At 42.5% G+C, this 24,313-nt stretch overlaps 2 protein-coding genes across 6 annotated transcripts in view; one reads left to right on the top strand and one right to left on the bottom strand.

The window, feature by feature from the left end:
• Positions 1-19,150, top strand: part of SH3BP5 (SH3 domain binding protein 5) — a 50,958-nt gene extending 31,808 nt beyond the window's left edge. Inside the window, exons 4-9 of the mRNA XM_064671858.1 lie at positions 764-928; positions 7,339-7,469; positions 11,575-11,617; positions 13,592-13,811; positions 16,782-17,042; positions 17,689-19,150. Coding sequence (XP_064527928.1) covers positions 764-928; positions 7,339-7,469; positions 11,575-11,617; positions 13,592-13,811; positions 16,782-17,042; positions 17,689-17,870 — 1,002 coding nt within the window. The 3' untranslated portion in view covers positions 17,871-19,150. The remainder of the gene's footprint in view (positions 1-763; positions 929-7,338; positions 7,470-11,574; positions 11,618-13,591; positions 13,812-16,781; positions 17,043-17,688) is intronic.
• The window catches only part of CAPN7 (calpain 7), a 35,730-nt gene continuing 30,059 nt past the window's right edge, over positions 18,643-24,313 (bottom strand). For 4 of the 5 annotated variants that reach the window (XM_064671811.1, XM_064671825.1, XM_064671845.1 and 1 more), the window contains one exon: positions 18,643-24,278. In XM_064671811.1, coding sequence (XP_064527881.1) covers positions 24,134-24,278 — 145 coding nt within the window. In that variant the 3' untranslated portion in view covers positions 18,643-24,133. The remainder of the gene's footprint in view (positions 24,279-24,313) is intronic. The other variant, XR_010434527.1, reaches the window with a different exon arrangement.

Raw genomic sequence — 24,313 nt, 5'->3', positions numbered from 1 at the left:
GGGAGTCTTTTCTCTCACAGCAAGAACCATATAGTTCACCAGAAGATTGTTCTCCCCTGCTTCCATGAAGACACTTGAAAGTGCTTCCTTCAAGCTCAAACTTTGTGTTACTTTGCTTAAAAGAAGCAGCAGTTTCCAAAGGACATAGCAGGGCCTTTATCCATGTTTTACATGCACTGTAAATTCCCTTGATTACCTTCGTGTCTGTGTGCTGGGGACTTACTGCACCAGTTGTGTCCCAGCGATAGCAAAGTAGAAGAATGTCCAAAGAATTAGTGTCCACTGTCTCAGAAAACTTGTTTGTGCTTTATAGCAAGGTCATACTTCCAGAACATTTATTCAGTGTGTTATTAATGGTGCATCAGATAAAAATCCACCCTGACTAAACTCAGGGAGTGCCATTCTCAATGTACTCTTGACATGCTACAAGTTTGCTATTGCGTTTTCTTTTGTTTTGTTTCTCAGTGATTAAACCTACATCATAAGGTGTTTATCTCTCAGCCAGATGCTTATTTGTAGGCCATCAGCTGTGTGGGTTTTTGACCATAAACACTATGAGGCAGTTCTGGGCAAATTACCTCTTTGTGTGGGAACTGCTGTCTTAGCAGTACTTACTCCAGTGAAAAATATGTGCCACTTCCAAGTAAAAGATTGGGAAACAGTGACGCTGGTGTGGTGCTTTTAAAGTCTTGGGATTAGTGTTGTAGATCTTCTAAACGTGACTGTTTAAAACTTTTTTTTATGTTATTTTTTATTTCTTTAGGCACAGCTGGAAGCTCAGAGGGCAACTCAGGACTTTCAGAGGGCCACTGAAGTGCTGCGTGCTGCAAAAGAGACCATTTCACTTGCTGAGCAGAGGCTCCTGGAAGATGACAAACGTCAGTTTGACTCTGCCTGGCAAGAGATGCTCAACCATGCTACTCAGAGGGTAATACAAGTGCCCCAGCACCTATCTTTTCCATATTTTGTGTTATCCTGTGGTGTATGAGGCTTAGTTTCTGAAAGACCAAATTTTTGTTTTGATTCAGATACACGACGTAGGAAATGAAGCTGTGAAAAATTATGAAACCTAAGGTTAAATGATCTGGGCCTTAGGCTTCTTCTGAGACAACTATATTTCTCTGTCTGCATGTGCCAATAGCTAGTGGAGTAGCTCTGTACAGAAAAAAAATAAATTACCATCTATATTATAGGGATAACAGATAAACTTCACACATATCTGCGTTTGGAGTTGTGCCAGAATAATTGCACGGAGATGGCTATTCCTGAATACATGTGTTATAGGAGCTCTTACTCTGGAAAAACAGGGACATGTTCCAATTTTAGGATAATGGGTTCGTAGTATGGAATAAGTTGAACAAGGCACTTTGCTTCAGAAATGCGTGTTTGAATGTAGAGTTACTTGAAAATGTGTGTTGCGTTTTAAGCTCGCATTCTGCTTTATCCTGAATTAACTTTCAAATTTAGACAAGATCTTACCTCCTTTGTAAAGTCTTTTTAAACTTACAGAAGAGATGCACCATCTAACAAAGAAAGATGGTATTCTTTCTAGCAGCTGTCAAGAAGAATTTTCCTATCTTTTGCTGTGTCTCTTTTTTCCTGTCTATTTAAAAAAAAAAAAAAGGGCAGGAAGGTTTTTTTAACATGGAAGAACCAAAAATCAAAGTTAAAGATCTTTGTTCTGTCAGAGTTTCCTTAATATGCTAGTGAAGCTGAACTTGCTATTCCAAATATGCTAGCATGCCATACAATGTTCATATTGTCTTGCAGTCCTCAATGCAGTAGCTCTGTTCTGTAGCAGAAGCTTCTGAGTTATAAGAAAGCCTCTATTTCAGGGTGAATTGTAAAACCCAGCTGCCTGATGAAGAAACGGGGAACAGAAGGGATGTTGGCTGAGTGTAGGGGAGAGATGGAAAACCTGGTACATTTTAAAGAAAGAGAAAACGAACTCCAGGGTACTGTTTGTGTTATTGTCCCTGTTATCATTAGGTATTTGTAGATCAGGTAACCACTGTGTATTTCTGAGGGGAGCCTCCCCTTTGCATTGTGTGTGTGCCAGGACACCAGCAGCTGTCATTTTCCCTAGTTGTTAGCTCAATAGGAGCAGAGTCCAGAAACGCATCCACAATTTTTGATTATCAGAATTGATAGGTGAGAAAACTGGAAGCATCTAAGGAGTTGCTTAGACCTCCTGACTGCAAAACTGCTGAGTTCTGGTGAAGAGTGACAGCAATCACATATTGACCACTTCTCTCTGGCTGGTATACTGCAAACTTGTGTTGGGGTGGGTGAGAAACACTAACAATTTTGAGAGTTCAAACAGATTCTTCTTTTCATTGGCTGTCTCAAGGGGATCTCTGTGTCCTTCTACAACCCTTAAGCTTTCCCTGATGGTCTCTGGTAGGTGTACACCTGAGATGAGCAAACCCAGTGATTTACAGCAGAAGATCTCTACTGACAGTGTTAGGAGTCATGCTGGTGGTGTTGATATGTATCATTACTGAATGCAGAGTACCTGCTTGTTGGGGGACTGATTCAAACCATGATGCCTCTGATTTGTTACAGCTGAACAGTAAATAGGAAACTTAGATTTACTTACTGCAGGTGTAAAATATCCTAGGCACTGACTGGACTGCAGCTGAGGGCTCCTGGAATGGGAAACTTGTAACCCAGCAATTCCTGGTGCTTAAAATAGCCTGGATAAGCTCAGTTCCCAGAAAACACCCACCTGCACCTTTCCTGGGTGTAGCAGATTTTGAGAGAGTTACATGGAAGTTTGTCTCATGGTTTTCATGAGACAGTACCTCCATAGTGGAGGTCTTGAGACTAGGGCCAGAGCCAAGGAGGGTGAGAATGCTGTTGGAAGTCCTGACTGAACAGACCCAGCATTAGTTTATTTGGAGGGCTTGACTGAGTTTTATCTCTTCTTTAAGAGGGGGTGAAAACTTCCTTGTCTTCAGTGCACGCAGTTAATGAAGTTCTTAGTGTTCAGTGAGGCAAAGAGAATAATTGGGATCTCAGGGAGCAGAAAATGTCATCATTCCCTACCAAGCTGTGGGTGAAAACAGATTGGAGGATGAGATCTACTAGAACAAAAGTTCTTCTTGACTGCCACAGCGTTGCTGATAACTCAGATCATTAATTGTTAATTACATTACAAGTCACTAATGGAAAATGGTTCTGACAGTGAAAGCTGAGAAATAGAATTTTTCTACTTACACCTATAAAATCGTTCTTGGAGAAAGCTTTTGCATTCTTGTTATTTGAATCTGCTAGCTTTTTTTGCATTTGTTTATAAGTGGGAGTTGTACTGGGCAGAGAATAATTTTGCAGTGGGCCTTGTACAGCAAGAGCTCAAGTGCAGAAAAGCACCTCTGAGCCAAATGTTAAAAGTGGCTACTAATTCATTTGTTTCTCTATTGATAGAAATGTCAGACAAGAGTAAAGGGTTTTTATTTACTGTTTTTGGGCAGAGGCAGCAGGCTTTTTTGAATTAATCTGAAATTTGGAACAAAACTCGAGCCCTGTAGCAGCTCGGTAGCTGACAAACACCACAAACAAAAAGCATAAAGAAAAAGGGTAAGCAAGAGAGCAAACAAGAAACTGGTTTCTTATACAGCTGTATGTGGAAATGCTGCCAGGTTAGTTTTGCACAGGACCCAGTGGATATGGACAAAGACTTGGGTTCCAGAGTACCAGACAGGAAATGCTGTTTCCAGACCCTCACTGGGAGGAAATAGAGATAAGGGTTACATGTTGTAATTGCTTTTTGGTGTCTCGATAGACTGAAAAGCTATTAACACTATTTTTAATGTAACTATCTAACAGAGTACTGTAAACAAGGCTTTTGTAGCCACTTATGCAGAAAATCATATAATTCAACTGATGTAAAATGGAAGAGTTATGGAAATTTTGTTTATCCTGGGTGAGGTGGGAGCATTACATGTGGAAGGTCTTTCTCTTCATGGAGCAGACAGGAACAGCATGAACAGGTACAGGGAGTACAGGCTGTCACTCAGAATTTTTTTACACCTTTTAGTTTGAGCTACATTTCCCAAGGAAGCTGGGTGCATAAATAGGAGCTGGATGCCTGCCTGCCTCTCTGTGAAGATGCAACTAATCCCTATAAATGTCTGTGCTTGAGCTGTGTGTTGACAACAATGAAGCACTGGGCTGTGGTGCAATCCTGCAGATCAGGCAGCTTCTTTACCCACTTATGTTCCTAACATGATGTGTATTTTGGGGTAAAGTCCTGTGTTTTTTTTTTCTAGATGTCCATTTTTCCACAGATCTGAGAAGTGTAATGACAGGCTGGAATTTAGCTCGTCAGTGTCATGTATCTAGAACCTGACTTTGTATCACAGAACTTGGCAAAAGTTCCATTATAATGAAAGGAGATCTGATCAGTGTGTTGATGGTTTTTGGAGAGCAAATCATGTGAGCAGAGGGGCAAGTTCATTTTAAAATAAATTGTCTGTTGATTGTAATAGAAATGTAGACAGTGTGATGAGCTTTTAAGCTACCTAGAGAAGAAAGCACTGTTCACTCTTAGCCGTTGGCTTACTGAGTTTTTGGTGTGTCTTTAAAATTTGGAGATTGCGTTTTTGGGAAGTGGAGGTGCGTTGCCTGTCTGCTAGTACCTTGAATATAATGCTGCAGTTTGGGGTGCAGAGAACAGGGCAATGAAAGGGCCAAAGGATGTTGAATTTTGGAGGGATGGAGGAGAAAGATCTTCACATTTATACTCCTGTTGAAAATAATTCATAAAGGTCTACAAAAGGATGTGTTACTTCTAGTTTGAGAGAAGCTGGAGCAAGAAGGAAGATCCTTCATAAATTTCAAGAGAAATTGCTAATTTCTATTTGCTGATGCAATCTGCAGTTTTAAAAAGGTTCTGCTTTTACAGTATTTCCTGAGATATGTTCAGTTCATAAATTCTGGCAGGAAGAAGAAATGTTTTGGCTCTTGATCATGAGACATTTTAAGAAGGAAAGGATGAGGGGAGAGTAAAGAGGGAGGAGGCATGCTCCCTCTTGGATTAATTTGGCTTGTGCAGCTCCCTCTGATATTACACTGTGAAGTGCCATCTGTCAGTGTAAAATGTGTGGGTGCTTTCATGATGTAGAGAGGAGAGATACTTCCTGAAGCTAGAAAAACTTTGAGGAAAAAAAGGGTGAGAAGAAAAGTCTATGAAAGAAGCAACAAAAATACTACATCCTTCCTGGTCCTAATCCCTCTGTCACTTTATCTGGGAAATGCAGGGATTCTATGCAATCTTTTGTATTGTTGATTCTCTCCTCCTGATTTACCCATCTTGTCTCTTTCCGCTTTTACAATCAATTTAATTTTTTGAGAAAGAAACAGTTGTCCAGAGTAATCTTCTGGCTTAGATGGTCATCTTTGCTGAACTCCATTGATAAAATTTTTCTTTTGCATCTGCTGTTATTACTGAAATTTTGCCTGGAGTCCATTTTTTACTTCAGGTCATCGAGCTATTTTGGGTGGAAATAGCTTCACATATAGACTTAATCATGATAGTGATAGTCTACACTGATCTTTCTTTCCCAGACAACTGGTTTGGAAATAAAGGGTTGGGAAACAGAGAAGAGGAATTGATCGATACCTGCATTGGGGGTTTTGACTTGTTTTGTTTTCCCGTAGTTGTATCTTATAGCCTGTGCTACCTAGGAGAGTGAGTTCTGCCTGGAATAGGTGATCCAGTAGTTAGGGATAGGTGTGGGCTAAGAAATGTCCAGTGAATGCGTGGGCATCCTAGAAGTTCATCTACTCTGGATGTTTTCATGCAAGAGCGTGTCCCTTGCTCACCCCAAGGGTATGAATGGCAGGTACCATGTAAGGAGGAAAGATGTACCTTGAGCAGTCTTCATTTGAAGAAGTGTCATCCTCACTTTTATCCCTGCCTTTTTCTAAGTGATGCTCTTGCATCTGTGATGGCTTAGGAGCATCTACAAGGCAGGTTGGTGGTAGAAGTGATAGAAGCACTTTTATTAGACAAAACAGCTTATTTGGTATCTGCGATCAAAAGTTTGTGTACAAGTCCACATAATGCTGCTTTTTTCCCTCCCCAAATGTATTAGGGCTGATAAAAAGTACTTCTTTCCCACACAAGCCTGTCTGTCTTTTTCTAAGCCCTTTGTAAGAGGTGAGGCATTTCCCTAGCTGGTCTTATATTGAACCTGCCAGATGTAGAGGTGGCAGCATTGTTTGCAGTTTGTCCACCTGCCCTGATGGAGAGCTCAGCCTTGGGTGGTGTGCACCTTGAGCTACTGTCCCAGGGAAAGGGGACAGGCTGTCTCTGCAGACTTGTGGGTGTAATGTGAGTGTGATGACAGAATTGCCCATAGGAAAAAACAAGGATGTGTGGGGAGAGAGTTTTTCTTGTATCACTGATTTCTCAAAAGGATGAAATATATAGCCTTTTTTTCTCTTTTTTCCTGGAGGGGGTAATGAACGTGGGTATATAAGGCTGACAGCAAATGTCATATTTTGTCAGATATTTTGAGGTGATTACAGTCTATCATCCTCAAATCCCAATTCTGCAGGATTCAGCATTTCTGTGATGTTTGATATGAAAGGTATGAAAAACCAACATGATACTGGACACCTGACCTGCTTTATGACCCTGATGTTGGTAGCACTTATCATGTGATTTATCCCAGATATCAAGGTTTATTCTAATTTAGCCCCAAGAATGGATGTGAGGGATTGAAATGTAATTGAGCATTGGCAAATTCCAGTCACTGTTATTTTGTAGCTTCCAGCATTTTTAAATTGCAGTTTCCTTCCCACACTATAAAGGTGAACCACCTTCTATGCAGTCTTTGGAGACTGCATTTTCATTTAAGATACTTCCATGCTAAAAGCAGCCTTGTCTGACATGTTTCACTAAGGAAAGTCATTGCAGCAGCCTGGCTTTCAAACAGTTGTTTGAGATAAGAGGCTGCAGCTTATTTTCAGCATGCAGGAGAGAGTCTGTTATGAACCTGATAATTTCTTTTCTCCCCTTTCTTTGAAAGTGGACACATATAAAATAGTTGAAGGGCATTGGAGTTGAGTTTATTATTTTATATCTGATCAAGAGATCCCTTGGAAATCTTTCTTTCTCATAAAGTTCTGTAGCAACTTCTTTGTTTAATAGTAAGTGGTGTGTGTAGATAAGCAAAAAGTGGTAAGAGCTACTGGTTGATGCTGATGCATTTTTTTCTATACTCTCCTGACATGAGCTGATTGGAGAGATTATGAAGTTGCTGTTAATTAAAAGGATAAGAAATGAAGCACTGTGTCTTGCCATTCAGCCTTTTTCTTTCCCTCTTGAAGGTCATGGAGGCAGAACACACCAAAACAAGAAGTGAGTTGGTTCACAAGGAGACTGCAGCCAAATACAATGCTGCCATGGGAAGGATGAAACAACTGGAGAAGAAGCTGAAAAGAGCCATCAATAAATCAAAGTATGTTTTACATCTGGAGATGAATTTATTGGTGAAATCTGTTTGGGGGAAATACCGATTCTGTGGGGTTTTTTGAACTTGTGAAAGGGTATTGCTCTTTGGGCTCCTGTCTGCACAGAGCAGCCTCACAGCACAATTGGTACTGGTATTTGTCTTTGCATTTGTTGTCCTTTTAAGTGTCTTTTGAAAAAACTGATTTGATAGTGTGGGATATGAAACCTTTCCTGGGTGGAATCTTGGTCTTGTTCTAGTGCATTGAATCCTTTGGTGGCACATGACTTGAGAAACAGGCCCATGGCATCCACACAGACGCTGTCTGCAGAGCATCATGGCTCTGTGGGTAGGTGTTTTGCAGCTTAGGATTGTTTGCAGTTTAGTTCTTATTTTTAGTTAGGAGAGCAACAAAGCAAGTGACAGAAGCCTGAAAGGTGTGAGACTGCACTGGTGTAGCGTGCTGTACATCAGACTTGTTTACTTCCTGATGCTGCCATGGCAAAGCCGTATGAGAGCTGTTCCTGGGGAAGGAAACACACTTCAGAGGGCATAGCTAAGCAGCATAAGTGTAATTAGTAATTGTATCTGCATTTGATGTACATTTGCTCTGTTGCAGAGAAGTGAAACAGCTTTTTGCTCAGAACCTGTTTAAAATTTTGGCTCTGTTTACAACCAAATCTTAATCTTCTTTATATTTCACAGCCTTTTTTTTTTTTTTTTTTACATTTCCAGACTGTAGCTTGTCTAAACAATCTGCTTGCTGTATTTAGCTTTTAATCCCTCCATCTAAAAATGACTTTTTGGTGAAATCGGTCAACAAAAAAACCTATTTTGATTGGTGTTTGCTCAATTCCAGAGAGAATTAGCATTCTCAAGCAAGATTAAAGCATGTTTGCTGAAATGGTGTAGCGGCTTGACTTCCTAGAATGAGCTGCATGCTGTTTGTTTAGCGCTGCACAGGGACTGTGAAAACCATCATCAGATCACTAAGTGACAGATTTCTCTGGATGAGAGCAATATCTGAGAAGTGCTTTGGCTGCTAGGAGTTCCTTCCTTGCAATAAGATTTAAAATAAAAGCCCTGATTAAGTTGTCAGTGGGGCCCTACATAGCTTTTTATAGCCACGATAGTGCGCAGTCTGATGCCCCAGATGCCTCTTGTGTGATTTGCTTCTGAGTCTTCATTTCCTTGCTGAAACTACCCTCAGAGGGGTGTTGTCTTGTGTCATTCTCCTCAGGACAAGCTGCTTTTCACTTGTGTGGAAGAATTCCAGCGTATGCCTTCATCTCACATTAGGGCTGACTGCAGTTTAAACCACCTATGTAGGGTGTTTTGGAGACCCTTTAATAAGGGGTGTACAGAAATGCCACTTCTAACCTAGTATTGAGGTGGAAGACGCCTGATGGCACAAGCAGCCACGGATGTATTTGAAGTCACGCTACATAGGGATGTTGGAAAGGTCACTTGTCTCTCAGCATTGCAGTTTTCCTGTAAAGGAGAATTGAAACTGAACTGAAAACATCAGTGCTGTCAAGTGGCTACATAAACTGGGAAATGAGGCTCCTGAACTTGCAGCTGTTTGTATTTTAGGGTGTTGCTGGCTAGTAGCTGCTTTTCAGGAAGGATTTAACACCAGCATCCTGCTCTGACCTTCTCCCTGGGTGGTTTGGGAGCGCTGGCTGTAATGCTTGGGTCTTTCAGGTGCATTTGTCCATTGTCTCTCACTGTAAACTTGTGGATAGACATGCTTGAATGAGTTGCTCTCTTTCAGGAAAAAGTTAATTGCATTTGCTCCCCACTTCAGTCTGGATTAAGATGCTTAAAGCATTACTGTTTTGAAAATAACACTGGGACAGCCTAGAGAAAAGTAATTTAGATGATTTGCTGTGTAAAGTTGATGAGCAAAGGATTATTGGATAGTTTTGTTTTGGTTTTGCTTTTAATTTTGTTTCTGGGTGCTTACTTGCTTGTAAGCTATGAGTGTGCGTATGGCTGCACGTTCTTAACAGTCCCCAGATCTTCTGGCTCGGTGCCTCTGAGCTGTAGGATAATGAACTTGCCTGTGTTAGCTGGTTTTTGGAAGTCACTTTCTGCTCCGGTGACTTGGGCAAAGTGCCTTGCGCTCCTCCTGCCATCTACTTAAAAAGCACTTTGACTGTGCAACGCCCTGGACTTGGACAACTCCTGATGTAGGACAGTGATTGCATCAGTGAACGGTTCGCCCGCCCTGCTGAGTTACAGACAAGCTTTCAGCAGTTACGGGGCCGTGGACGTAAGGGGATGAAGTGACCCAAGGAGATGTGGGTCCCTACCCTTCCAGCGCACTGTTTGCTGCTGGCGTCAGGTGCCTGGCTGTGTGTCAGCAATGAGTGAGCAAGAGTGCTTATGTATGAGCTCCTACGTGTCAGCCTGTTGGCATCCTTCCTTTGACTTAGGTGGCATTTTTCTTATCTGTTATAAGTAAACATGCCTGCTCATATGTGCACATATATGTATTTGTGTGTAAACACGCACACACACACGCACACACACACGCATATACGTACTGATTTTTTTCACACCATGCAAACACACCTGTGATTGTGGCTGATAGAAAGGGGACTTTTCCCCCAGGCCTGTGGAAGCTGATGGAAAGTTAGGACTGAAGCCTGATTGTTCCCTCCCAATTGGTGCCAGGGTAAGGAAGGAAGAGGATCAGGTTATTTGAGGTGAATGGGTTTCTCTGTTTTCCCTGTACATGTTTCCCTGCAACACTGTTCTGTCAGTGTCTGTGGCTTCTCGTTGCTTTGGGGTATGGCTGTAGGAGTCCTTTATCTGTTGGATCCAAACTCTCAACTACAATGTTTTATCCTGCCTGTCAGGTGCATCTGTGTAGCCTTTGGCAGGGTTATGTCCCAGTGAGGAAAGGCAGAGGTACAGTTTGACTGGATCAGTGTCCCTGGAAACATCGGGACTTGGCTGTGTGCTCCTACTGATGGTAGGGGGGCTGATTAAAGGTATCAGAGATGGAAATGACCTACTCTTGGGGAAACACAACTCAGTTATTTTGTGTGTGACTGTGTAGTGAATTCAACCCTTCAAAGAATATAGGATCAGAAAGCCACAGTTCTGCACTCCTGAATTCTAGTGCACAGTCCAAAATGCAGCTGCAGGAGGACTTGCAGCTCAGAAGAGGCTTGCTGTCAGGGTAGAAACATGACAAGGGTAGTTGACATTCTATTTCATGTAAAACCATATGTGATTGTTTATCTCTCCCCTAATTTCCAGCTTCTGAGAGATGAGGAAGGTAGCAAGCTCTGCTAAAAAATCAGGGCTTTTGTTTGTTTGGTTTTTTTTCTTTTTGTGTTTTTGTTGTTTTTTTGTTTGGTTTTGGTTTTGTTTTTTTTTTTTTCCTCCTCAGTGTTGTATCAGATGATATTGGCTTCAAATCTTTGAAGCTGGAATGTAGTTTCTAGGCTTTGTACTGCACCTCTTATACCCCTGCCCTCCTGCAGCCTTATAAGCAAATTTTGTTGTCTTTTTGTTGTCAGAGGTAGGAAACAGACCGGGTGTGACACTGTGTTCTGTGTCCAAGCAAAATGTTTCAGAGCTGTGCAGCATGAGGGAAGTGCCTGGTGGGCTGCTGATGGGAAGTGCTGTGCCCTTGTGTGTGGTGCTCTGACCTCCCTTCATCCCCTTTCCTTCACTGAAAAACCCAAGAACTGTGCCTTCAACCCCCACATCTGAACCCAGGGAAATCTAATGTTTACCTTCTTTGGGGAATTTACATGTGCTGTGGGCTGCTCAGAAAATGGATAGAGAGAGGATGCCTATGCCTGAAGCTGGATGCTGCATTTAAGTATCTTGCAGAATCTAGGCCTGAAGGAATTGTGCTGTCAACTCCAAAAATTGGAGTTTTACAGTTTTTATTTAGGTCAAAAGACCCATGAGAAATAGAAAGAGCAAGACATTGAGAGCACGCGTAGGTGTCCTGTCGTCTAGATAGTGGTCTCTTGGGGTTACAGCAATACACAAAATAGCTGTGTTAGTGCTACAAAGAGAGCAACTCCCACTCCAGTACTCTGCATTCAGTCCCAGTGATTGTAAACAATTATTCTTTGTTTTTCCACAGGCCTTATTTTGAACTCAAGGCAAAGTACTATGTCCAACTAGAGGTACGTATGTAATTCAGATCCATCTGAAACTCTTTACTGCTTATGGTAAATACTGAAATTACATCTCAAGTGCTCTGACAACTGTGTTGTGTTTCTGTAAAAAACGAATTCAAAACCTCTTGAGCAATTTGCTAAGCACATTTTAAAGATAAAAGACTAAGAGAGGCTTTGTTTCCTTGTGTGAAATCAGACTGTTCAAACCCTGCTGCTTGCTGCCAGCACCAAACAAATACAGTTTGGCTGTGTCTATTTCTTGTAGTTTAATGTGTCTGGTGTTTATTTGTTCGTTGTGGGTTTTTGTTTCATTTTTTCCCCTATTGTTTTGTGCTTCAGACTGTTTAACTGTCCTTGGGGTGCTCTTTTATGTTTACTAGTTGGATCAATTAACAGAAGAAGTAACCTGCTTGTACTACTCAAACATATGCAGATGTGAATTTCTGATTGGGGTTTGGGATAAGTGGGATTTGTGATTTGGCTTGATAGCTTCCAGGGCTGCTTTTTTTTTTTTTTTTTTTAGTATCTTTGCACTTCATTCTGTGTGATACAATAGTGTCTGGTCAGTGCTTGGGCATAGCACATGCCTCGCAAGGCACAGTGGCCCTGGGGTGGGCATGGCACTTGTTCATGGGATGGTACTCCCTGCTATTACAGCCCTTAGTCTTGGAGCTGCCAGGGCAGGGAGAGCAAAGTAGCCCTACAAATTCAAGTGCAAGAATCACTCTCTTTCTACTTGAGTGACTTTTGCTGCATATGGCCCCCAAAACAAGGAGCCTGGCTCCTCTGAGTTGAAGGGTGGTGGCTGGTGCTGTAGTTGTGTGTGATGTGCACAGGGTTTAAGTGGAGCATGTTGCCTCTCACTGTTGGCCGTGGGTGCAGGAAGGCTCCTGTGGGGTGCTAGGTCAGTAGGAGCCTAGCTAGAAGAAGATTCCCATTCCTTGCCTGGGATGCAATGCATGTCCCACATCTTTTTTGTGAGCCCTTCCCTGAGCTGCCTGAGATGCAACAGCTCTTTGTAAGCCTTGGAGGCTCTGGCACACACCTTTTTCTTGCCAGGATCCAGGCTTGGATGCCCACTGCTGCTGTCTTGCCTGCCTGTGTAGCTGTGGTCAGCAGCTGTTGCTGCACAGAGCTGAACCCTTACCTGCTGGGTCCCAGCCCAATAATCCCTTCTGGCTGGGGGCCTCTTTTGAGAAATACCCTTTTTCCCAGGGGCAAAGGCCCGTTGTTAGGGGGCCTGTTGCTTCTCCGTGGCAGTAGCTCAGTGCCCTTCTGAAGCAAGGTGATTGTGTAAAATGTAATACAAAAGACAGCACAGACTGCTTTTGATGTACAATATAAAGTGTTGAGACAGCCACAGACACACAAGCAGTGTTTTCCCTTTGGGAAACAGGGGGTACAGCACTTTTGCCCTTGCTCTAGAGCGGTGTTTGTGCCTGGGGACACGGAAACTGCTGTGTTATAGCTGTCAGGGTGTGAGGCTTGCTGCTTTCTGCTCTGAAGGTTTAGTGACCAGAAATGATGGGTTTGGTGCTCAGTGGAGAGTGAGGCTTAGTCCCCTCAAGGGTGATCCCCAGCCTTGCTGTGCTCTGCAGACAGAGGCTGTCAGCAAACCTTAGGGGTGGTTCAAGAATAAGCAATGACATTGTGTTGAGAGCTGCATTCCTGTGAGAGATCCTGCACATTAACCGAGTGGGGGCCCTGCTCTGTGCTCAGCCAGGGGCAATTACCACACTGCAGAGGCAGTCCCAGCCCTTGGCTGCTGTGGATTGCCTTGCTGTTGTCTCCTTCACAAGTATCACTGCCTGTGCTAGGGTGCTTTTGAATTCCAAACTCTCCCATCCCCTAGATGGTATCTAGCCCTGGTTTGTGCCAGCTTGCCTGTGCAGAGCCAAGTCCCCTGGACACATAACAGGGAACTGTGTGCTGTGCGTTGTTCACAGTGAAAGTCCGTCTAATACCTGTCTTCCTTGTTAGCAACTGAAGAAAACAGTGGATGACCTGCAGGCAAAGCTGGCCCTGGCTAAGGGAGAGTATAAGACTGCCTTGAAAAATCTGGAGATGATCTCAGATGAGATTCATGAGAGGAGAAGGTCCACTGCTATGGGGCCCAGAGGATGTGGCGTGGGTGCTGAAGGGAGCAATACCTCTGTGGAAGACCTGTCAGCAAGTAAACCGGAGTCTGACACCATCTCCAGTGAGTACAGAGCACTGCTGTGCTTGGGAATATCCCATGGGCATCATAAGAAATGCTAAGATTAGGATTGCTCTGCGTATTCAGCCAGTTTTCAAGGGGAAGGGTTATGAGTTGAAGTGCATCAGCTGTTCTCATAGCATCACTGATGTTTTTTGTACAGTGCTGTATGAAAGGAGCAAAATTAACACACTTCAGAGCATTTTTAAGCCAATGATGCTGCTGTTGGTGACTTGCCTGAGGTGGTCTCAGGCTGTCGCAGATCATTCAGCCAGGTTGCTGAAGTGGCAGTGCTGTCTGGAAACAGACCTTTTGGATCAAGTGCTTGTCTTCCAGTGCTGGGCCTGTGGCAGAGGAACTAAAGGTGCAGCTGCAGCACTACAGAAAGGTGTGATGCTTGCACAGAAGCGTGTAAGGATAAGCTCCTTTGCACTGCAGGATCTTCTGCCAAGATGTGATTTCAGCAGAGCATGTGTGCTGCGAACAAGGGAAGTGAAGAAGCAGCAATATGTTGATGCAGTGTGCTGAGGGGCTCTGTATAAGATGGGTGGCAGCAGCAAGCTCCAAACAAGCTCCAGGCAAGCTAGGTAACCTCTGCTTTCTGGTGGTACATGGGGACCTTGTGTTGCAAAGCCTGTTGTATTGAGAGTTTGCGTTTATCCTGGCTCTGGGTGAAAGTGGATAGATGGCCATTGCATGTGGCCTACTTTTGCCTCCTTCCTGGACACTTTCTCCAATTCTTGATGCAGAAAGTCTTTTTCTGCTGCCCAGTCCCACAAATTCCAATTTAATTTGTATTTCAGCTCCATTTCTGCAGGGAAAAGTCTAGGTCAGGATTGCAGGAGTTCATAATTGCACAACCCTGGTGCCCAAAGGCAGAAAATGCAGTTTCCCCATAGACACTGGTGCATACTCGCTCTGAGGTCTTACAGGTCTGTGGTACAGCCTGTCTGTGCCACGGGAGCTGGGAGGCAGTTCTGGGCTGGTGCTTGACCTCTGCACTGGCAAGACTTCTTGCATTATGTGTTGAAGCTCTCAACTCAGTATTGTGCAGCTGGGACCTTTCCAAGTTTAGCATCAATTGCCTCTTTGGATACCTGCAAGTCCCCCCTCCTCATGCAAAAGGCCTTCTTTCTGAAAGGCTTAGCTTAACTGAGTTAAGCTTTTCTTAACTGAGTTAAGGTTTTCTTGTGCTGAAGGAGCTCAGAGGCCTGGGATATAGGGGCAGAAAGAGCCAGAAAAATTAAAGTTAATTCAGAGTGACCAGTTGCTGGCTCTCCTGGTCACTGTTGAGGCTGTAGGCAAAGACCAGCAGCATGGGCTCATCCCTCTCTTTTAATTGCACAATCTGATATAGGTGGAAGGACTTCAGGTTGTGTATAGTGCCAACACAACTGGGTTACAGCAGGGCAGGACTAGCAGTGTGCCAGACTTAGTAACTAAAATAGCCTGGATGAGTTATGTAATGTGTAGGGAGGTTTCCACCAAGGTCCTTTTATATCTTGATTTCTGTCTGCTGGAGTTGAATAAAACACCTTGTCATCAGCAAGAGTTTCTTGGCCCTTGCAGATGCTCCTGTGTTTTACAGTAAGTTTAGATGGTGAAAAGGAAGCTACAGTTTGAGCTGTGCTGCTTGTAGACTGGCTGATGTCAGTGCTTCTTGCCAAGTAGAGGACTCTCTAATTGGAAACATCTTTTTTCCCCACCTTTCTTTGCTTTCACCCCCTGCAAAGTTATCTGTATTGCTCACCATATTTGATAAAATACAGTAAGTGAGAAGGCCACTCTGCAGTCTTGTATTTAACATCGTTAAAAATAAAGCACAAAACCACAAGAAAAACTGTCTCTGAGCTCAAAGTGCCCTAGAGGGGGCTCAGGAAGGTGAATAATGCTGTTATCCATTTTATGTTTGAAGCCTTTTAGGTCAATTCTGCAATGTGTAAGTACAGTTCTGCAATCTGCAGATCCAGCAGAAAGAGAATGAACATCTCGGCAATAACCGTACTGGTGGCTGCCTCTGTCGGCACTTTTGTGTCCGAGTGGTGGTGCATGTGAGCCCTGGGCTGCCGGGGTAACAGAAGAACTACTTTGAAACTTCTCCTTTGAGCCTTTTTGTTAATGCTGCTGCTTTGCTTCTGCTGCTCTTCCAAGGCGGTTCTGAGCCTCACTAGCAGTGGTGGGAATCAGGAGGAGGCAGAATTGAAGATAACTTCAGATCACTGGACATGTCTTGCTCTTTGTAGGACATCTTCAGGCCAGTGTGATTCCAGCACACACTTCTCTTGTGGAGAGTCTGATGCATGTAAAGGACCTTCTGATCCCAGCGGGACTACTTGTGTGCGAAAGTCTTTGGTTCATAGGTCCCCATCCTGCAGTGAGCCATGTCTGAAGTGTGTTGAATTTTAGCAAAATGTACACCCTTATGTTGCACAAAATGGAATCTTCTTTAACGGGTTTCTCCTCCGGTTGCTGATAAAGACCCTGCAGCTTAATCCAGACAGCTCAGAGCTGGTTTGCTTTAATTAGAACTCAGATTTGAGCAAATATGAACAGGGAAAAGAATATATGTGGGTGGGGTTTTTTTTAATTTGATGTTGCTTGGTGATCCTCATCCAAAAAGAGATCTTGGGAGTTTGTGCTGGATTTTAACTGCAAGTGTGTGAAGATAAGGTGGAGGCAATCTGCCCTGGGAGCTATGTCTTTCCAATTAGTGCCTTAAATAACCAGGAGTCTGTGCTAGGATCATGATATTGGGTGAGGCAGACACAGGGGATTAGGCCCTGGCCTAACTTGTGTAGTGAAGACCACGAGAGCACAAGACCAGCTGGGCAGGGGGAGCACGGCCAGTAAAAATCCAAGAGCTTCTTGGCACGAGGAGCAGTAGAAGGTGGAAACCTGAGAAACTGCCTGTGCTTGTGAAGGTGCAAGAGAGAGGGTACGATTACTAACTGGAATATTCTCTGAACGTTGCAGTGGCTTCAGAAGTGTTTGAGGATGATAATGGCAGCAGCTTTGTATCCGAAGAAGATTCAGAAACTCAGTCAGTATCCAGCTTCAGCTCTGGTCCTACAAGTCCCTGTGAGGTGCCCACTCAGTTTCCTCCTGCGACACGACCTGGAAGCCTGGATCTGCCCAGCCCTGTATCCCTCTCTGAGTTCGGGATGATCTTTCCTGTCCTCGGCCCCCGAAGCGAATGCAGCGGGGCGTCCTCCCCCGAGTGCGAAGCTGAAAGAGGTATGCACGGCTGGATACGGCCTGGGCCAATGTTTTTCAGTCTTATAAAGGGAGCAGGAAAACCTTCTCAGCTCCCCTAGGTGTGTGCCAGCTCACTGAGCTCTGACCCACTGGCGTCTTCCTTGGGGAAGGCAGTTCTTGAAGGCCCCTTGTCTCAAAGTTAACAGTGACATCTAAAGCATTTTAATTATTGTCCTCCTGGCTGGAAATGTTCCCCAGTTCTGGCTTAGTGGAGGGGGTGGAGGTTTCTCACGAAATAAGTGTTCAGTGGGATTCTGATGGTACGTTTATTTGAAGGAAAATCTGAATTCATTTATTTATTTTTTTAAAATTATTGTCTCGCTTGCTGAAAATCTTGCTATCCAGGGGAAAAAAAAACCCTCACAAAAAATAATGTGCCAAGAGGAACCTCTTGCAGGCTCTGCCAGCCCTAGCTGACTAATTCAGACTAAAGGATTACCATCACTCTTGTGTGCTCCAGCCTAAAGCTGTGTTGATTAATTTGCTGACGCAGTGCACAAGCAACGTTTTGCTCCTGCTCCTGTAATTTTTGCTCGCTTTGGCAAAGGAAACTGCAGAGATGCTTGAAGCTTAACTTGCAGAATGAAATCTGGGTTTAACATCCAGTTTAATCCTTTCTTTGCAGGGGATAGGGCAGAAGGGGCTGAGAACAAGACGAGCGACAGAGTGAACAAGAATAGGAGCAGCACCAGGAGCAGCTCCACTGAAGGGCTGACTTTGGATAACCGAATGAAGCAGCTCTCCCTTCAGTGCATGAAAATCAAAGAGGGAATATGCGCGGGCAGAAAAGCTGCCCAGATTGGCTGAGTCCTTCTTGTGCCCTGTCCTGATTAATGGGAGTCTAAATATTTATACATGAACTTCTAAGTGTTTGAAGAACGTTGTGCCAATAATATATGCCAAATCTTAAGCGTTTACTCTGAGAATTTAAAAATGCACTAAGAAGTTTAATTGATGTGGAGGGCTGAAGTTTTTATTCAGTAAACCCTTTGTAGGCCTGACGAGTTATCAAATGTTTAAGCTGTGCTCATATTTCACAGACTTTGTAAATTGTTTTGTAGCAGCCTGGCTGAAGCAATAACTAGTAATGTTCCCGTGTAAATTCATGCCAGTCGGGGGTCTGAAATTCAAGCCAGACATTTGCAGAAAGCGGTTTGGCTTCGGTTTTGTAGAATGAAATGCTCTTTAGATACAGCTGATCTCTTGAGTACAAGTGGCATATTCTTTAAACATCTGTATTTGTCTGTATTATGCTGAAACTGTAGAAGTATTTTGTATACAGGAAAGCTGTTGCATGTGTGGGGTCTGAAAGCCTTCACTCTTCCCTTGGTGCTCACAGAAAGGATAAAATGAGTCATGCCTATAAAAGCCTATAAAACAGACGGATGACAGAAAGGGGATGGTGATGCTCAAACGGAGGTAGGCCCTTTCTAGACACCTTCCCGAGTCTGACTTGGACTCTGTGGGTGATTCCAGTGACCAAAAAGAGTTGATTGGCCCCTTGCCCTTCCCCTCCCCTGAGAAGTGAAGTATTATTTTTCAGCACTTTAAGTGTTTGGGGTTTTTTTTTCCCCTCAAAAATGGGAGTCATAGATGTTTTCCAGACAGCTATGATAAGGGATTCACCCTTGAAATATGCATGAAGAAAAGGAATTGCCAGTGTAGATTGACAATGTGTTCTTAAGCTTCTCCGTAGGTTGTACTTTGTGGGGGTTTATAACTGTTAAAGGGACTTGGGATTTTAGTATGCCCTAGAGAAAGTGTTCAATAAAACTAGAAAGGGCACGGGGAATGTTTTGACAGCAGCTGTTAGACAGTAGTAGTGTCTGATAATTATGCTAATAAGTGGTAGTAAAAAAATCCTAGGACTCTTCAGTTTTGGTGACTAAGCATTTCTGAAAGCACCATTTTATCTAAAACGTCAGTTTATATTGTTAATTTGATGGGAATTTTAGTATTGCCCAAAGTATTTTCTATTCTATGTTTTTGCAGTCCTGTTGTATTTCATCCCTGCCACAGCTTGTGTATCTATTCTCAAAGTTAATGTAAAATTCTTCACACTACAGTAAACATTTTTGTTTTCCACATTTTGAGTCTGTGCAAGTGAAGTTTATCCAAAGCTCTAGGAACCGAATCTTCTTGTGCAGCAAGTTTAGTCTCCAAATATCCACTTCAAGCTGAAGACTGCAGTCTGGAGTAACTCTGGTATTATCATCATTGAGGTACATGGGCAACTGTTGCCTCCTTCCAGCTTCCTGAATCTCTGCATATGTGATTCACTTTTTATTCTGAACTGTGCCACAAGACCAGAGCTTTAGTCAGGTTTTCCAAAATCCCTTAGTGTGCTGAAGGAGGGAGGTATTCTGTTACACAACACCTCTGTACCTAATGCTGCTGAAATTGGCTGTAAGGCCGTGCAGAATTGGAGGTAAAGAATCCTGTTTTCATAAAAAATAGATTCAACACATTATAACTGTTACGCTGTAGTAGCTTTAAACATTTATACGTTCGCATCTTCCGAAGACTTGAAGGCTGAAATCTTCCATTGCCAGCAGTTCCTAGGCCCAAAAAGTGCTTAGGAAAGAAGTCTGTGGTTACAACTTCTGATGTGACCATTACTTGGGGAAAAGCTGGGGTAGGCAGTATTAAATATGAAATGAAAAGCAGTAAGAAGTGCCACATTGCATTAAATGTTTTTACTTAAACTTCTGTAGCTGACCTATTGTCTGTGCTGTATTCAGTTAGAAAAATTTGCAGAGGTATTTGTGGTTGAATCTTACTTTTGCAGACCTCCCAGTCAATGCCAGTTACATTTTCCTAGGTTGTTTGGATGGTTTTTTGGTGGTGATTTTTTTTCCTTTTTCTGGTTTGGTTTTTTTTTTTAACCTCTCTTGCTATTGCATTTCCTCCCATTTTGCCAGTTCTGACTAGAAACCCAAACTCTCTGCACTTAGGCAACAAATTAGTTTTGTGTTCCATCAGGATATAAAAATAGTTGTGTGTGCTATATCCTGATTGGGTTCAGCTCCAAGCAGGGTAAAACCATTGATGAGGAAGTACAAAAGTGCGTGGAACCCACCCTGCCCTTACTTTTATACCCCACTTCCGTGAGATTTGTTGAAAGACCATGCTGCAGCCTTCTTCCTTTGGCGACCTCCAGACTTAGCAGGTAAATCACCCTTCAAACACACAAGCAAACAGGCAGAACTGTGTGTCTATAATAAATTAATGGAAAACTCATTTTATTTTAAACTTCATAAAAGCCATAATTATAAATATGACAGACTTTTAAATGAACAAACATTGCTATGGATTACAAGCAAATGAACAAGCTTTCTCCAGTTACTTTTCTGTTGGAGCTCTTAAAGGATTCTGAAGTGTAACATGATGGTAGCTGCCTCCATGGGTATAAAAATAAGCCTCTGCTGTATCAAAGTACACGTGATCACTTCAGCTGCCCTGATATGAGAATGTATGAAGCAAATGTTAACCTAGGAATTCTGCTTCTCTTTGGTATTGTCAAACAACTTATATGTCCTTTTTGAAACAATGAAAACCTCTACTATATGTACACAAACTTAATTCTACGTAGCTGGCTGTTCAAACACCATGGAGATTGTGTGGTTAAGTGCATAATTACTGTACAAAGGAGTTACAGGACACTTGCAGTGTCATGGGGCAGATGGGATAGAAGCTGTTGATACTGTTCATCCATGGTACTACCTCTCACTGAGTCTGAGAATGAGGGATTGGGTTAACCAAGGTCTAACCTGTGTCTTCCTGAAAAAAAATAAACTGGGAGGGGTGTCTCAACCTGAGCTATAAACAGCAGCATCATGGGGTCTTGTATGGAGCTTTAAAGTAGGATTTTTAAAGGAATACACAGAAAAGGCTTTGCAATGCATAAGTAAAGAGAACATTAAAACTTTTGAAGAGGCTATATCCAGTTATTCCTCTGCACTGCTGACAGAGAGTTAAAAGTCATTTCTTTGTAGCAGTCTTCCCTTAATGAATCAGAAAATGTGTAAATCCTCTTAAAATCCCTTACAGCAACTGGCCTCCATTTCATCAGTTACTCCCTCATCTGTGGCTCTAGCTGTAGTTCAGAAGTGTACCCTGTGTGACAATCAACTTAGGAGTGCAGGATGCTTGCTGAGGCCTTGTATTTCAATTTTTAAAAGCTTGAATTGTATATTTAGAGGAAGAGAAGACTTAAGGATCAAGAGGTGTATGACTGTCTAACTGGAAGTAAAATAACAAATCCAATATACCTCTGTTGGGCAGCTATTTAAATTTTTGCATTCACAGGTCTTATTCCTTTCTAGAAGTCTTGCTGCATAACCCACCACCTCATGTTCTCTGTCACGGATCAAAAAATGCTAAACAGTATAGGGGAAAGAAAAGCTTAGCTTAGACTGTGGCCTGAGGTTGTCTTAAAATCTTCACTTTCCAATAATTTTTCCAGATTTATTTGTGGAAAAAATATTAAAGTATATATTTCACAGAAAATATTAAAGCAAATCATAAACGCTAACATTTTTTCCTAAGAGAAAATGGCAAGAAAACTTCGTTGCAAAATCAATTTGCCACAACCAGAATCTTTGCAGTTCCTCTTAAATAGTCCACCGGAGTGTTCTGTCCTATATTTAAAAGAAATGCACAGTGATGGCATTCTAGTAGCCTATGCAGGTGCAATATTTGAACAGGATTTGTTTTATATTAATAAGATTGACACTTGTCTCCATTTATGTATGGGATTTAAGATAAGCCAAATCCCCTGACTGTTCTGTATATGTAAGAAATATCAGCACATCCTGTTTGGGACAGGATACTTTGTCCTTAATGCCAGACAGTGAGTACATTTCTTGCTTTTAGTTGAGTTTAGTTTTAGTTCAGCACAGTATGGAAGCTGAGCCTTATGCTCGTTTCATGCAGCATAAGCTTGGCAGTAGCTTGCACTCAGGGGGAAAAAGAAAGAAAAACTCCTTTCTGCTGAGTAGAAACCAACTACTGAAGAACAACAACAGATTTTACTGTAGGCAAGTCTACCAGCTTGATCTCAACACAGCAGAGAATTTGCAAGAACTTGGTACTGAAAGCTGGCAGTTCTGGCATCTGCATTTTGTACTGCCAAAAAGATACTCAGTTGGGACTTCCTAACTACCTCTAACGTCACAGGTGATAAGATACATGCAGGACTCCACTGTGATTCTGGTTTAGCGTGAGCTAAAAACTTCACAGAAATCTGTAGGGAAAATGTGAGCTGAATGAAATTTTCATTTTGTAGGGATGAAGCTGTCCTTGACCTATACTCCAGAAGCCAGGGGGTAACTACAATGAACCTAATCTGTTTCTTTGCTCAGCTTGTGCCCATGCAGAAACTTCCCTGCAAAAGAAGGTAAGTCACACTGTGACAAACCTGTCCCAAATTTCCTATCCCAGATGGCCTTTGAGAGAACAGCAGTCAGCAGGACATATTTTCAAAGGCATGAGCTATCAGTGCCCTTTCAGCACTAGACACTTGTTAAGCAGCTGTCTGATGAAGGAAACGAAACAAAAGAATCTTGTATTTTCTAATAGCAGACCTCTGTGGGAGTAATTTTAGCCCACAGATATTTCTGGTGCTCCTGTAGAATGTGTGCTCAGTTTCCCAATGGCCAAGTGACACCTGTGCTCTAAAGCAAGATTTAAATGCTACCTGTTTTGATTGGAAAACTGGCAAACTAATGTGAATGGCAGCAAAATTCCCATGACTGTTTTAAAAACATCCTCTCCCCCAGCTGTCAAATATTATATAATTTGTAAAAAAGACAAAATTTAATGCATTTCAGGATCTGAGGCAGTTGGTATTAAATTGAAAATTTGGTTATCTTGAATCCTCTTTAGATACAATGTATACAGATCTAGAGGAGGAGCTCATATAGGAGGCTTCTGGAAAAATCTCATTCTGCATTAATCCCACTTCCACTATTTTCTTAGAAACTCTAACCTTGCTTCTGTTGATGACAGTGGCCAAATGCTCAATTCATCCACTGGTTTCAACTTACAAGGAAAAAAGTACCTTTTCAAAGATGTCTGGTATAATGGAATCAGCAAGTGCATTCCCTGCAGCTGTGGTTTATTAGCAGGAGAGGCTTAACTAATCCTTCCCTATAGGCTGAATACTTATAAAAGTGATGAAAATAAAACATTTCTTTGCTGGGTTTCTGATGGTGGGCAGTTTCCCATCTCCCCACCAGCAACTGAGACTGTGGGGATCTTCAGATGAAAATCTTTCACACCTGCTCAAGCAAGTCTATGCTGCATTCTCCGTATGCTGCTGCTGGATAACCCCCTGTCCTTACTGCTGATCAGGATCAAGCTCGGTCTGGCAGCTAGTAGGAAGAAAACCACAGAGAACCTTGTGCTGTTTTATGTACTAAAGTGACACCAATATGAACTAACAGTTCTCAAAGTACATGTGACATGAGCGAAGCTCTTAGAAATAGTTCCTTTACTCCTATATACATATTCCAGATAAGTTGGCGCATGGACTACTACATGCTCAGCAGTAGTAAATTTACATTTAGAGGTGATTTCAATGCTTAAAACATTCAAGATAGCAGCACAAATATGTAGTAAAAGCTATTTGGTCCTGAGACTGAATAAGCAGAAATACACAAGAATATTTTTTCTTAAATGTTTACTTTTAAGAATAAAATCTTTAACCCATATACCCTGTATTTTGGGAGAAGGGAATTTCAGTGTTAGTTTTTCTCCTAACTCACTGGACTTTGATTCAAAGCGTGGGAAAATTGCAATAAATTGAGTTCTGCTGGTTCATTTGAATATATGCATTTTAGCCTATTCCCAAGCCTGTTGAACAGTGCTCCCTCCAGTACCATAGCAGCAAACCCCACAGCTAACTGCCTACCACAAGTAAGTGGCAATCAGTGATTCCATGCTTTTGGCTATAACTTAGAATGTAATTTTCTTTTGTGCATATGTGTAGGAAGGGTTATTCACCTGTTCTCAGCCTGTAGTACAGATCAAAACCACCTCCTTAAACAGTACTGCACAGATATGTCTCCTCACTGCAGCTGGGACACCTTAAGAGGAGTAGTACTGTTAAAATCTAAGAAAAAAGGACCCTCTTGTTGAGGCAGGAATGTGGTGGGGATAATGTTGTAAACTCCAGCAGGTATGTTCTCCACTTCCAAGTAGCAAAATCCACACCTATGATAAAGAAAACTACCTGTTAGAAATAAGAT

This window comes from Pseudopipra pipra, chromosome 1 (genome assembly GCF_036250125.1).
Source record: "Pseudopipra pipra isolate bDixPip1 chromosome 1, bDixPip1.hap1, whole genome shotgun sequence".
Classification (NCBI taxonomy): domain Eukaryota; kingdom Metazoa; phylum Chordata; class Aves; order Passeriformes; family Pipridae; genus Pseudopipra; species Pseudopipra pipra.
Note: the sequence above shows the minus strand (reverse complement) of the source record. Positions and strands in the feature narration are given on the sequence as shown.